The 12631-nt window shown below is 42.5% G+C and overlaps 1 protein-coding gene across 1 annotated transcript in view; it reads right to left on the reverse strand.

Moving 5' to 3' along the window:
* The window catches only part of cratb (carnitine O-acetyltransferase b), a 118626-nt gene that overhangs the window by 89369 nt on the left and 16626 nt on the right, over positions 1 to 12631 (reverse strand). Inside the window, exons 6-9 of the mRNA XM_089123004.1 lie at positions 8392 to 8566; positions 7937 to 8027; positions 7704 to 7791; positions 6392 to 6492 (exon numbers count right to left, since the gene is read on the reverse strand). Of these exons, the coding sequence (XP_088979130.1) occupies positions 6392 to 6492; positions 7704 to 7791; positions 7937 to 8027; positions 8392 to 8566 (455 nt within the window). The remainder of the gene's footprint in view (positions 1 to 6391; positions 6493 to 7703; positions 7792 to 7936; positions 8028 to 8391; positions 8567 to 12631) is intronic.

Genomic DNA, 12631 nt, shown 5'->3' on the forward strand with positions numbered 1-12631 from the left:
GGGCCAAGTTTACCAGTATGCCGTTCTCCCGTTCGGCCTATCCTTAGCACCCCGTACGTTCACGAAGTGCATGGATACAGCGCTCGCTCCCCTGCGAAGTCAGGGGCTGCGCATACTGAATTATCTGGACGACTGGCTGATTCTAGCAGATTCCCAGACGGAGCTACTGTCGCACCGCACAGTTCTCCTCAACCATCTGGAAGCGCTGGGACTCTCTGTCAACTGGACAAAGAGCTCTCTCCAGCCCAGTCAAACTATTTCGTTCCTCGGAATAGATTTGAACTCTATCACGATGACGGCTCGCTTATCCACACAGCGCGCGCGCCGTGTTCAGCGCCTAGCCGCCTCGTTTCAGATGGGTACCCTTACATCCCTGAAATCGCTTCAGAGGATGCTGGGTCATATGGCTTCAGCCTCCGCTGTGCTACAGCTGGGTCTTCTGCACATGCGCCCCCTTCAATTCTGGTTAAAGAGCCGCGTATCCCACCGCGAGTGGACGACGGGCCGCCAGATGATCAGGATTACTCAGACTTGTATCACTGCACTGCAGCCATGGGCAGCAAGCGAGTGGTTTCAGAGGGGCGTTACCATGGGAACATTCTCTCGCCGGAAAGTCATCTCGACAGACGCATCCAACTCGGGTTGGGGAGCGGTTTGCGAGGGCTCACCGGCCGCCGGCCAGTGGTCGAGCCACGAGAGTTCCTTACACATAAACTGTCTGGAAATGATCGCGGTCGAGAACGCGCTGCTGTGCTTCCTCCCGCGCATAAACGGTCACCACGTCCTGATTCGCTCCGACAATATGGCCGTGGTATCATACATCAACCGTCAGGGCGGCGTCAGATCCAAGAATCTCTTTCATCTGACACGCCGCATCCTATTGTGGTCCCAGAGTCACCTGCTATCGCTCAGAGCGACGCACGTGCCGGGCCATCTGAACGACGGTCCAGACAGGCTGTCCAGGAACCTGGTCTCCCCCGGAGAATGGTCCCTGCACACTCAAACAGTCCAAACACTGTGGCGCCTATTCGGCAGAGCGGAGATAGATCTTTTCGCGTCAGAAGAGAACGCTCACTGCCCAATATTCTTTTCAAAGAGCGAGGACGCGCTAGCCCAGGATTGGCCCCGCCGCCCGCTCTATGCTTTTCCCCCGATTTCTCTGCTACCGCAGGTCATTCAGAGAATCAGGGACTCACGCCACTCGGTGCTCCTTGTAGCCCCGCGCTGGGAGAATCAGATTTGGTTCCCGGAGCTAACGCGGCTGTCACAGACAGCCCCGTGGCCCATTCCAATCAGAGCAGATCTCCTCACGCAAGCCCGCGGCTCGATCTGGCATCCCCATCCACAGCGCTGGGCGCTTCATGCATGGGTGACCAACGACTACGCGTCGAACTGCCAGAAGGGGTTTTGAACACGATCAACACGCCAGAGCGGATTCTACCAGAAAGCTCTATGCTGCAAAATGGTCTGTGTTCTCTAAATGGTGCACCGACAAGAATTTGGACCCACGGACGTGCGAGGTTTCGTCTTTGCTTGTGTTCCTTCAGGAGATGCTGGATAAGGGCAGGTCCCCATCCACTCTTAAGGTTTACGTAGCAGCCGTCGCGGCGTTCGCTGAACCCCGGCGCGCCCAGTCTCTGGGCAAAGATGAGCTAATCATCCGCTTCCTCAGGGGAGCCAGAAGGATGAACCCCCCTCGCCCCCCTACGGTGCCGGTCTGGGATCTTTCTATAGTTCTAGAAGCTCTGAAAGCCCCACCGTTTGAACCTCTTGTGTGTGGAGCTAAAATACCTCTCGTTAAAAACCGTTCTTCTGACGGCTCTCGCCTCAGTAAAACGTGTGGGGGACATTCACGCGCTGTCTTCAAGCGCCGCGTGCCTAGAGTTTGGACCGAGTGACTCCATAGTCATTCTAAAGCCTAGACACGGTTATGTTCCAAAAGCGATTGGTACCCCTTTCAGGGCGCAAGTCATCTCTCTATCGGCGCTGCCTGCATCCGATAGCGAACGTGACGCTGACCGCCTCTGCCCGGTTCGGGCTATCAGAGTGTACACTACACGCGTTGCCGCGTTCAGACGCTCGGAGCAGCTGTTTGTGTCGTTCGGTGGCCGCACCAAGGGACTAGCCGCCTCGAAACAGACCCTATCCAGGTGGATAGTAGACGCGATTGCCTCTGCTTATGCCGCTAAAGACCTGCCTTGCCCTCTGGGCATCAGGGCTCATTCCACCAGAGGCATGGCCTCATCGTGGGCATGGTCCTGCGGGATTTCCATTCACGACATTTGTGTGGCTGCGGGATGGGCCTCCCCCTCCACCTTTGTCAGATTTTACAACTTGGAAGTTCCAGCCTTACAGGCGAAAATTCTGGCGGTCTAGTACTCACAGCCCTCCTATAGAAGCCGCACTATCGGGAGTTCCATCACACCGGCTCACCCCTTGTGTTCCCGTATGTGCTTTTGCATTAGCCCACACATCACGGCCCGCCTTCGCCGGCCGCCTTGGGCGTTTTTGCACTAGATAGTAACGGCCGCTATGTTGGCCGCCGTATTTTCTTCATCCACTTATAGATTCCCCCGGTGTTCCCCTGGGATGCTTAGTGGTTACTTAGCGCGCACGGCGTTGACCAGGTGTTCCCGTAGCGTAAGCTAGCTTACGCAATACGAGAGAACCTCTCGTAAGAGAACGAATCGGTTACCTAACGTAACCTCGGTTCTCTCTAGATGAGGGAACGAGTATTGCGTTCCCGGCCGTGCTTGCGCCAATAGCGTTTCGCTTCATGCTACAGAATCAACGAACGAGCTGGGAGAGCGACCTTTATACACTGTAGCCACGCCCCTTTTGGCGGGCTGTGACGCAGTAAGCGAGCGCTGTCCGCTCATTGGCCGCGGACTCAGCGCCGCTCTCCCATAGGTTCGTGCATTCTCTCTGAGCGAACCAATGAGCCGCTAGCTAGCCCGCTCATGGTCTGCCTCAGAAGAGACTGCGTTGACAATGATTACAAAATTATGGAATAATTTTTTGGCTTCAACTTCTCAGCAAAGATGAATCTTTCCCGTAGCGTAAGCTAGCTTACGCAATACTCGTTCCCTCATCTAGAGAGAACCGAGGTTACGTTAGGTAACCGATTCGGTTTGTCTTTAAAAGAAAAGAAGAAAAAAAAAACCAAGAGAACATGCAACATAATCAGGGGCTCATGCTATAAATTAATATAAATTAAATTTAGTAAAACAACCTGAAAAAAGTAATGATAGTAATGTTATGTAAAGTTATTTAGTAATAGCCTACATTCAGAGTCATTTTTAGTAAAGTGTCAAACCTGAAAAAATAGTATAATTTCTGCATGAAAAAACTAATTATTAAATGATCAATAATGATAATGATATTCAAAAGTAGGGATGGGCCCCCCTCCAGCACATGCACACACACACATGCATGTACTGTATAGGCTACATAGAATGTGAGCAAAGCGGAGCGGCGTGACGCTTAAATATAAGTAAAAAAAAAAAAAACATAGGCTATGTTTCACATTTATGTTTAATAATATTATGTTACTTATTTTTATTATTTCGTCTATGTTGAGGCTATATAAAAAGTGAACCGCATGAGATGAGTAAGATAGGATCAAAAGCTACCCAATATATCGGAAAATATTTGAGTGGGTCAGACATGATTTTGACCACCAATTAAGCTTTGTTTTGTAGAAAGCTTGTAAATTTCGTTTCGGATAAATTCTATCTTCATTGTAATAAATGTTTCATCAACAAATTGACTGGATTAACACATTAGAAGTAAATATCGGACAATATAATCAGGACACAGAGGCGCGATATGAACTAGAAAGCTTTAAACGTCTACTTTTAAACAAAACATTTAAAAACGAAAATAAATTGGCAACTCTCTGCGTAAGTAGGCTAATTCGAATGCGTTAAGGCCTATGCGCGTTCACTGTGAAGGCGAGTCAGCATTATCAACTTTATCTTTGCTGCTGACAGACAGATAACACTAGTTTAGTTTAGAGCAGCATGTTTGCAACAATAACACAATCAAACAGAATGTAAGCCCTGTGTGTGTGCATGTGCAGTTGTGTGTGTGCGTCACACGTTAAATGTTTTAGAATGTAACACAACATTCAAATGCAAATATGCGCCCTCCCCCACTTGAAAGCCTGTGTGTCCACCAAAGCGTTTTTCCACACGCCTGGCGTGTTTTCAATTGTTTTCAATGGGAGCGCCGCGTTTTTTTAAACGCCATGAGCGTAATCAAAGCAGCTCCTGAGATTAGACTGGCGTTTTTAGTATGTCCTTTTTTTCTTCGAACAATTCAAGAACAATATAGGCTACAAATTGAACATGGTTTATTTTTTGTAAAACTTTAAAACTGGCCTTTACTTTTCTTGACGATTCCTCGGTAGCTTTTGTTTGAAGGCATTCAGTTGCTCCAAAAACACTAACGTTAGAAACATAACTGCACTTTATCACAACGGATTAATAAACCGTACCCACGAGTTCCTAATCCGTGCTCTCAGATTTGTAAACCGTGCCCTCAGTTTTTGCAATCTGTACCCACAAATTCATAAACCGTGCCCACGCTTTCGCAATCCGTATGGGTTTGTAATCCGAACTCACGGGTTTGTGGCTCGTCCCCTAGAGTGTGCCGCATGATTCAACTAGGCCTCCTGTTTAGATGCGGGATGCATTGCATTGTTTTTAAAATCCTTTTTTAAAATGGATAATTTCTTGCATTTAAAAAAATAAATACATTTAGGATACTTTTATCTTTAAAGTAAATTTTTAGAGGAAAGAGCTCAGTACTATAATAAGCGAAAATAATAATAATAATAATAATAATAATAATAATAACACAGTTCAAAAACTGTAAAAGGTTTGGTTATAAGTTATAAATTATTTTATGTTAAATATATTACTGTCGTCGGTGAACTCATTCATAGTAGTAATGCAAATAAAAATGCATTTAGGCTACAGGCCTATTTAGAAGACGCTTTTATCCACAAAAAAGAACAAAGCAATTCGTCAAATGTCAGTCTTAGACAATAATAATAGGCTACGATTCTAACAAACAAACACAGGTTTTAACGTATATCCAACTGTTTGTGTGCATGTCACTGCCGCGGCCGCAAACACTTGCATGTTCCGATCAACAGTGAAACAATTCAAAATAATCTAGCATTTCTGGTCATATGGAAAAAAAAATACATAATACATTATTTGCAACTACTTTTATTTGTGTAAACTCACAATAACAAGAAAACGTCGATCGTTATTTTTCAGACACAAGCCTATAAATCACCTATAAACCATCTCTCACATGCTCTTCTCATTTAGCACTGCGGGCAAAATATAGTTTTTAGAAAGCAAAATCTATTTTTTTTTTCATATTAATTTGCGCATATTTTAAATGTTTAATAAAGGCAAAAAGTCAGCCTATTCGTCAAAATCTTGTGTTTAGGCCTATTTGTGATCATCTCAGCCCTGTTTTATTATTGTCTAACCAGTAGGCCTATTATGATTTGACGAATTGCTTTGTTTCTTTTTTTTTATAAAAGCGTCTTATATCTAAATATGTAGCCTAAATGTAATAATAATAGCATATTATTATTAGGCCTATTATTTGCGTTTATAACTTTAAATGAGTTCACTTAAGACAGGAGAATATGTAAAACAATTTGTGAATGTTTTATTTTTATAGACCTATAACTTTGTGTTTGTCTTAGGCTATATTTATTTATTTTTTTGTAAGTGAAGTCCTTTTAAAAACAATGCATCCCGCATCTAGACAGGAGGCCTGGTTGAATCATGCGGCACATTTTCGGGGACGAGCCACAAATCCGCGAGTCCGGATTACACACCCGTAAGTAGCCTACGGATTGCGAAAGCGTGGGCACGGTTTATGAATTTGTGGGTACATATTTCTAAAACTGAGGGCACGGTTTACAAATCTGAGAGCAGGGATTAGGAACTCGTGGCTACGGTTTATTAATCCGTGGGCACGAATTGTTAAACCGAGGGAACAGTTTAAGAATCCGTGAGTAGCCTACAGTTTATAAATTAAGGGAACGGATTGCAAAAGCTACCTATTTAAGCTTCAAGAACGGTAGGATAAACATAAAAGCTGTCGGCCAAGAGCTTCTGAGAGTCTGTGATTGTTGCGCCTCTTAGCGGCCAAAGGCAGCAACTACACCTCGGCGGTAAAAACCACATTCTGGTTGTCTACCTACTGTACATTCAAAAACGGACGGACGTCAAAAAACAAATTGGCTTGAGACACCGCCTTTATCAGTAGTATTAACGCAATGCAGAGATAATAAATGATAGAAGAGTTTGTATCTGTGTGTTTTTGCCTTTCTTTAAGGCATGCATGGGTTTGTAAATACCAGTATTTTAGCACATGATCCAACAATGTGGCTATAGGTGGACCCTCGGCTGTCGCATGTTCGTACAAGAGACCCCAAGACCCATCCTCACCGACAACAAACTGAACATACAAAACAGAGAAAGAAACAGGGAGAAAAAACCCCAAATAGATTAACAATGAAAATCAAATCGATTAAAGTACTTTAAAATGTCTAAAATTTAATTAATAGGGATTTTGTTGTAGTTAATGCATTAATGAATTCAGTTCCAAGAAAACATAAGCCCATGTCTTAATTACTTTTGGTAATTTGTGTGGATGACACTCGCAGCACTGCAAAATCACTTTTTATTTAACAATTTAATAATACTACAACAATATATTTAATATTATTCAATAAAAACACAACTTTATGGATCTTACTTTATGGAAGTGTAAAGATGCAATCCACCACTAGTCTTCAACATTAACATTTCTATGATGAATGATGGAATTTCACTTGTTGATTTTCTAATAAATATTTTTCACAAATTACCATACACAAATAACATTGTTTAACATCCCATCAGGGTTTGATTTATGGATACATTACCTGAAAAAAAGGGTAATTCTCCATTTACTCATAAACGTGAGCTCTATTATAGCAACTTTTGTGTATGTGTACATAAGGGACAACACTGAGCTGCTGCTCTGAAGCCTCTAATTAAAAACAAAAAATACATAACAGAATTATCAAGTCATCATGTCAAGATAGTTATTTAATTTGTTTTTTATTATTAATTGGGGGACTTAAAAGCGGCAGCTCAAGTTACTTATTTAAGTTAAACATAATCAATGGGCTTTATGCCCAGCTGAACTACTTCCTGAACTTCAGCCAGCTCCTTGTTTCCTGTCTGCCATTATTGGCCAAATTGATTAATTCAGGTGTACCGGACCTCAGTAGTCATGGCAACAATAATCAGACACACCTGAATTAATCAATTTGGCGAATAATGGCAGACAGGAAACAGGGAGCTGGCTGAAGTTCAGGAAGTAGTGCAGCTGGGCATAAAGCCAATTGTATACATCAACTCTGAAGGTGATGATACACAGGGCAACCTTTCGAGCAATGTTGCTGGGCAATGTTGCCGCCAAGGGGCAACTAGGTGAGACACAGGGTCCACGGCCGATCTAAAGTATCCAGATAAAATTTTGTTGCTCATTCTCAAATGGGAAAGCGCCCAAGCAGCATCGCTCAGCATCATTGTTAAAAAAAAGTTACAGTGTATCATCACTTTGACAGACCTAGTTTAAATGACAGAACATTAAGAATAGGCCTCTGACATTTAGGTCACCTGTAGTGTCTTGTCAAACCAGCGATTGCCACTGTTTGAATAAGTCCCACCGCCATGCAAAATCTGTGCTGCCATTCGACTAGAATACCTGCCAATCAATGAACATTCTTGGCATCAAATCAAACCATCACCGATAAAGATGTAAACAACATTGTTAAAATCATTAAAAAGAAAATACACTGCTCATCTCTAGTAATTGTTCAATCACAAATAAATTTAAACACCATTCTTACTTCTCATCAGAAATCCTCATAACTGGAGAGTCCAAACACAACGTAAAGATCGATTTCTCTATCAGCCTCACAGATTCTTTATTGATTTTATCTATAGAGGGGCGGGGCAAAAGCAAAAAAAAGCTTAAACTCAAACATAAAACTCTTGACAGTGGAACTATGCAGCTAGATGGTAAAGAGTGAAATTAAATCTGCCTGTAAGCCACATGGGCCATACGTGCAGAGGCAAAGAGTGACCTCACGTTGTATATAACAACACTTTTGTGCATCACTCTTGCTAATGGATCATTAAAAACACTACTTTATTTTTTTACACTATATTTAAGCAGTATACAACCACAACATGTTCTCAAAATTTTTCTAACAAATGTTTTCTGAACCTTGCAGTTAGATGCAAATTAGAGAAAAAAAATGTATTGTGTTAAATAGTAGTTTAGTGTGCAGGACAGATATACCTCTGAGCAAGCGAGTATAAGCCTGACCCCATGTGTGACGATGCTCGCTGGTCAAAATTCCCATTGGTTCCTTGTCGGTTTTCCATGACTGAGAGCGGATTCGCAACAGCTGAGCGTGGATCTGACTTTCTGTCAATGGTGTTCCATCACTGTTGTAAACATCCAACTGGAAAAACTACACACACACACACACACACACACAACCACTTACATGTTTGTAATCACTAAGATTTGTATGTTTGTTTGTTTTTCCCAAAAATTTAAATTACAACATGATTTATTACATGAAACCAAATATTCTTATAATCCTGTGACCAATAACTCACCAGGATCATGAACAAACACATAAACACATTCATGTCTACTACAAACAAAGTATACTTTGGGCTTTAGACTAATCCCTAATGTTTAGGCCTGGACCGAATTCATTATGACATTTTGGATGCGGATCCAAATAGAGGCTTTAAGAATCCATTCATAACATGTTTGTAATCCTTAAAACCAGGGTGCGATTTGTGAAAAATACAGAGTGGGGGATGATTTGAAACATTTTCATTCATAAAAAATAATGGGGGGGTTGATTGGGATTTCAATTTTTTCATTTTAAATAGTGTGTAATGTTGCTGTTGGTGCATGAACAGTATCTGCAAAGATGCAGCGCTTAAAGTTCAATGTAAGCAGAGATATCGTCTTTTAAAAATCAATGCCTACAAAAAAGACTCAATTGGGACTACAGCTGGGTTTTAGATAGGGCTGGGCAAAAAAAAAATAGATTTTTCGGTTAATTGTTTTTTTAAAATGTGGTCGATTCAAAATCGATTCTCAACGGCCACGAATCAATTTTTTCCATATTCAGGGCGGGCGCCGGGCGGTGCTGTGTCTCACACTCGCGTTAAGGAGTCGGGACATGACGGAATATTCACTTTTACAATTGGGGCAGCATTGCATCATAACTAACGTTTATCATTTAAACGTCTTTTTAAGTTTTACCAGTTTAAACATTTAAGCAATGTTAAACCATCCCGTGCTCGCGCATTCTCAGAGATGTCTTTCACTGTGTGCACATACAGTAAAGCCTAAATCCGCCTCACAAACAGCTCGCCAGAAACAAAAGTTTTATCCCTGGATTATATCACTTTAACAGTTAAAAACATGCGAACTGATGTCAAAACTCTGGTCTTGGTGAGTAACCTCGTAAAGACAGTCGGTTATGTCTTAAATAAGCATTATAACACGTGTGACAGACAGACAGTACTATAATGAGACAGTGAATTTGTGCACTAGTTCTTAAAGTGAACGCAGCCATATGTCTCGGTCATTAATTCTGTTGTCATAACAACATAATATAGCATTTATTTTAAGCAATCAGAATTAATAGCCTATGTATTTAATTCAGTCTGGACTAAACAGACTATCCAGTGTTATTTTATATTGGCTTACTTTATTCAGTTCCTGTAGCCTAGTATTTCTGACATGACACTGTCATAAACATGACAACACCTGTCATGAACTTTATGAATGTTTATGACTGTTGTCATTAACTGTCATTCGGTAAATTATGACACTTTTAATGCAAAGTTGACATTGTTTAAAATGTCTTTGTTAAGACAACTTGACATGAACAAAGACAAAAATTTCTTGATTATGACAACTTGACATTGACCAAGACAGAAATGTCTTTGTTATGACAACTTGACATTAACCAAGAAATCATAACTAGTCCAACATGTTCCACTTTACTTGAGGTAAGGGGAAATATTAATGACACTGTTGTTAAAGCATTTGACAGAGTAATAACCCTTAAAGACATCTTTATAACTAGTACAATGTGTTCCACTTTACTTGAGGACAAGTAAAATATTCATGTCACAGTTATAATGGTGTCATGACAACCAAAGTTAAAACCAACATATGACAGGGTAATGTAATGTTAACACAAAGCTAAATAACTTCTTTAAGTTCGATAATTAGACCTGCTATGACATATTTGTGACAGATTTCTTGGTTAATGTCAAGTTGTCATAACAAATACATTTTAAACAATGTCAACTTTGCATTAAAAGTGTCATAATTTACCGAATGACACCTAATGATAACGGTCATAAACATTCATAAAGACTCCATGTTCATGACAGGTGTTATGTCATGTTTATGACAGCGTCATGTCAGTCTTATGCACACCCCTTCAAATTAAGTGTTACCGAAACTATTTTTTTTTAAAGGGGGGGGGGGGGGGGGTTGAGTGTGATTTCACTTTTTTCATTTTAAATAGTGTGTAATGTTGCTGTTGGTGCATGTCAGGTCAGGTCGCGAAACCTGCTACTGGTACCATGTAACCCAGTACTACCTGTTTCATGGTCGAGTTTCCGGCGACTAATCCGGAACCCCCATGGCCCTGTATAGGGAATGAGGAGGGTGGGTGTACACCCTGGCAAGATTAAAAGTAAGACTTGCCTTCAAGGGCGGATGAACTCTTCGGAGTCAACAGCCATACACAAAATGGAGCTGGGATCCCATCAAGGCAATTGTACTGAGCATCGCTTTCTACTTTTGGCATTCCCCTGCACCCGGGCACTCTTGCAGACGTATTGGCTATGCCTTTCCTCTGATTACGTGAGCTCCGGGCGAGAGAAGCCCCTGACAAGTGATAGGACCACCCAGGGTAGCTTTAAAGTCCTGGCGGCAAGTTCACAGTGACCAAACTTGAATCGTCGACACGCGCAGAGGAAACCTGCACCTGTAACTCACTCTTACAGAAAACAATACCCAGAACGAGGTAGTTACCGGTTATAAGTCTAAATGATGGTAAGAACATTCAGGCGCCAGGGACCTTGTTCTAGAGTGGGAGGGGTTCTCAAACCTCATGGAAGCTACCGCCCGCTGAAGCTGGGCAGCCCCCGGCCAATAAGGAGCTCCACTCACCAACGAACAATCAGATGAGGTGGTCTGATTAGTTTGAAACAATCACCTCAAACAACAAAACTACTATTTTCTACCTGGAACGTCCGAACGATGATGACCGGAATGCCCACTGACAACGACCTTGACCCTGAGACAACATGCGCTAGGAAAACAGCTGTCATTGACACTGAACTTTCCAAGCGAAATGTACATATTGCTGCCCTGCAGGAAACCCGACTTGCGGGTGCAGGTACCATCAAGGAGAGGAATTTCACTTTCTTCTGGTTTGGAAAGCCTGCTGATGAACCACGTCTCTATGGCACAGGTTTTGCTGTCAAAAATACCATAGTTAACAGCATACAGACACCAGTTGCTGTTAGTGACAGAATCTCAGTCATGAAGCTCAATACACGACAGGGCACCATCAAAATCATCTCTGCTTATGCTCCGACGCTGGCTGCTGAACCTACTGTCAAGGATCACTTCTATTACGACCTTGAGAGTGTTTTGGACCCCTCGTCCGACTCTGAACGTGTTGTGCTCTTAGGAGACTTATGGCACTTTTTCACTGCATAATACGGCGCGGAACAGTTCGGATCGCTTTTCGTTTCCACTGCAGTAGTACCCCTTCAAAGTGTGTGGGACTGATCGTTATTTGCGCGCGCCTCTACTGCCATGACATCATCTTAAAAGCGCCACATTTTCAAACCCACAACACAGGAACAATGGAGACCTTGGAGGGGATGGTGTTCCTGATTCTCGTTATGTGGTTGTTTTTAACTGCTAGACGGAAAAATGTGTTTAAAATGAGGCTGAAGGCAGCAAAACAAAAATACTGCTAAAAAAGTGTCTCGTGTCACAAATCCAATGACGCTAGTAGTGACGCTGGTAGTGACGATTCTGTCTGACCAATCAGTGATCTGCAGTGTTTCACGTCACATTTTAGTACCGGTACGGTACGCTTGGAACCTCAACAGACCAGGTACCATTTAAAGCGACCTGAAGCGAACCGTACTGTACCGTACCATGCAGTGGAAAAGCACCACAAGTGAGACGTACCGAACCGAACCGTACCGTACTATACAGTGGAAAAGCGCCTCTAAATGCTCGAGTTGGAGATGACCATCAAGCCTGGCCTGACTGTATCGGGAAGTTTGGTGTCGGTCGAATGAACGAAAATAGTCAACACTTATTAGAGCTCTGCTGTAGAAATAATCTGTGTATCACAAATACCATCTTTCCAGCGAAGAGACATTGTAAAATGACATGGTGTCACCCAAGATCAAATTCTTGGCATCAGCTGGACTTTATCATAGTAAGACAGAAGCAGAGAAAGGAG

This window comes from Pimephales promelas, chromosome 18 (assembly GCF_988280905.1).
Source record: "Pimephales promelas chromosome 18, fPimPro1.hap1.1, whole genome shotgun sequence".
Taxonomy (NCBI): Eukaryota; Metazoa; Chordata; class Actinopteri; order Cypriniformes; family Leuciscidae; genus Pimephales; species Pimephales promelas.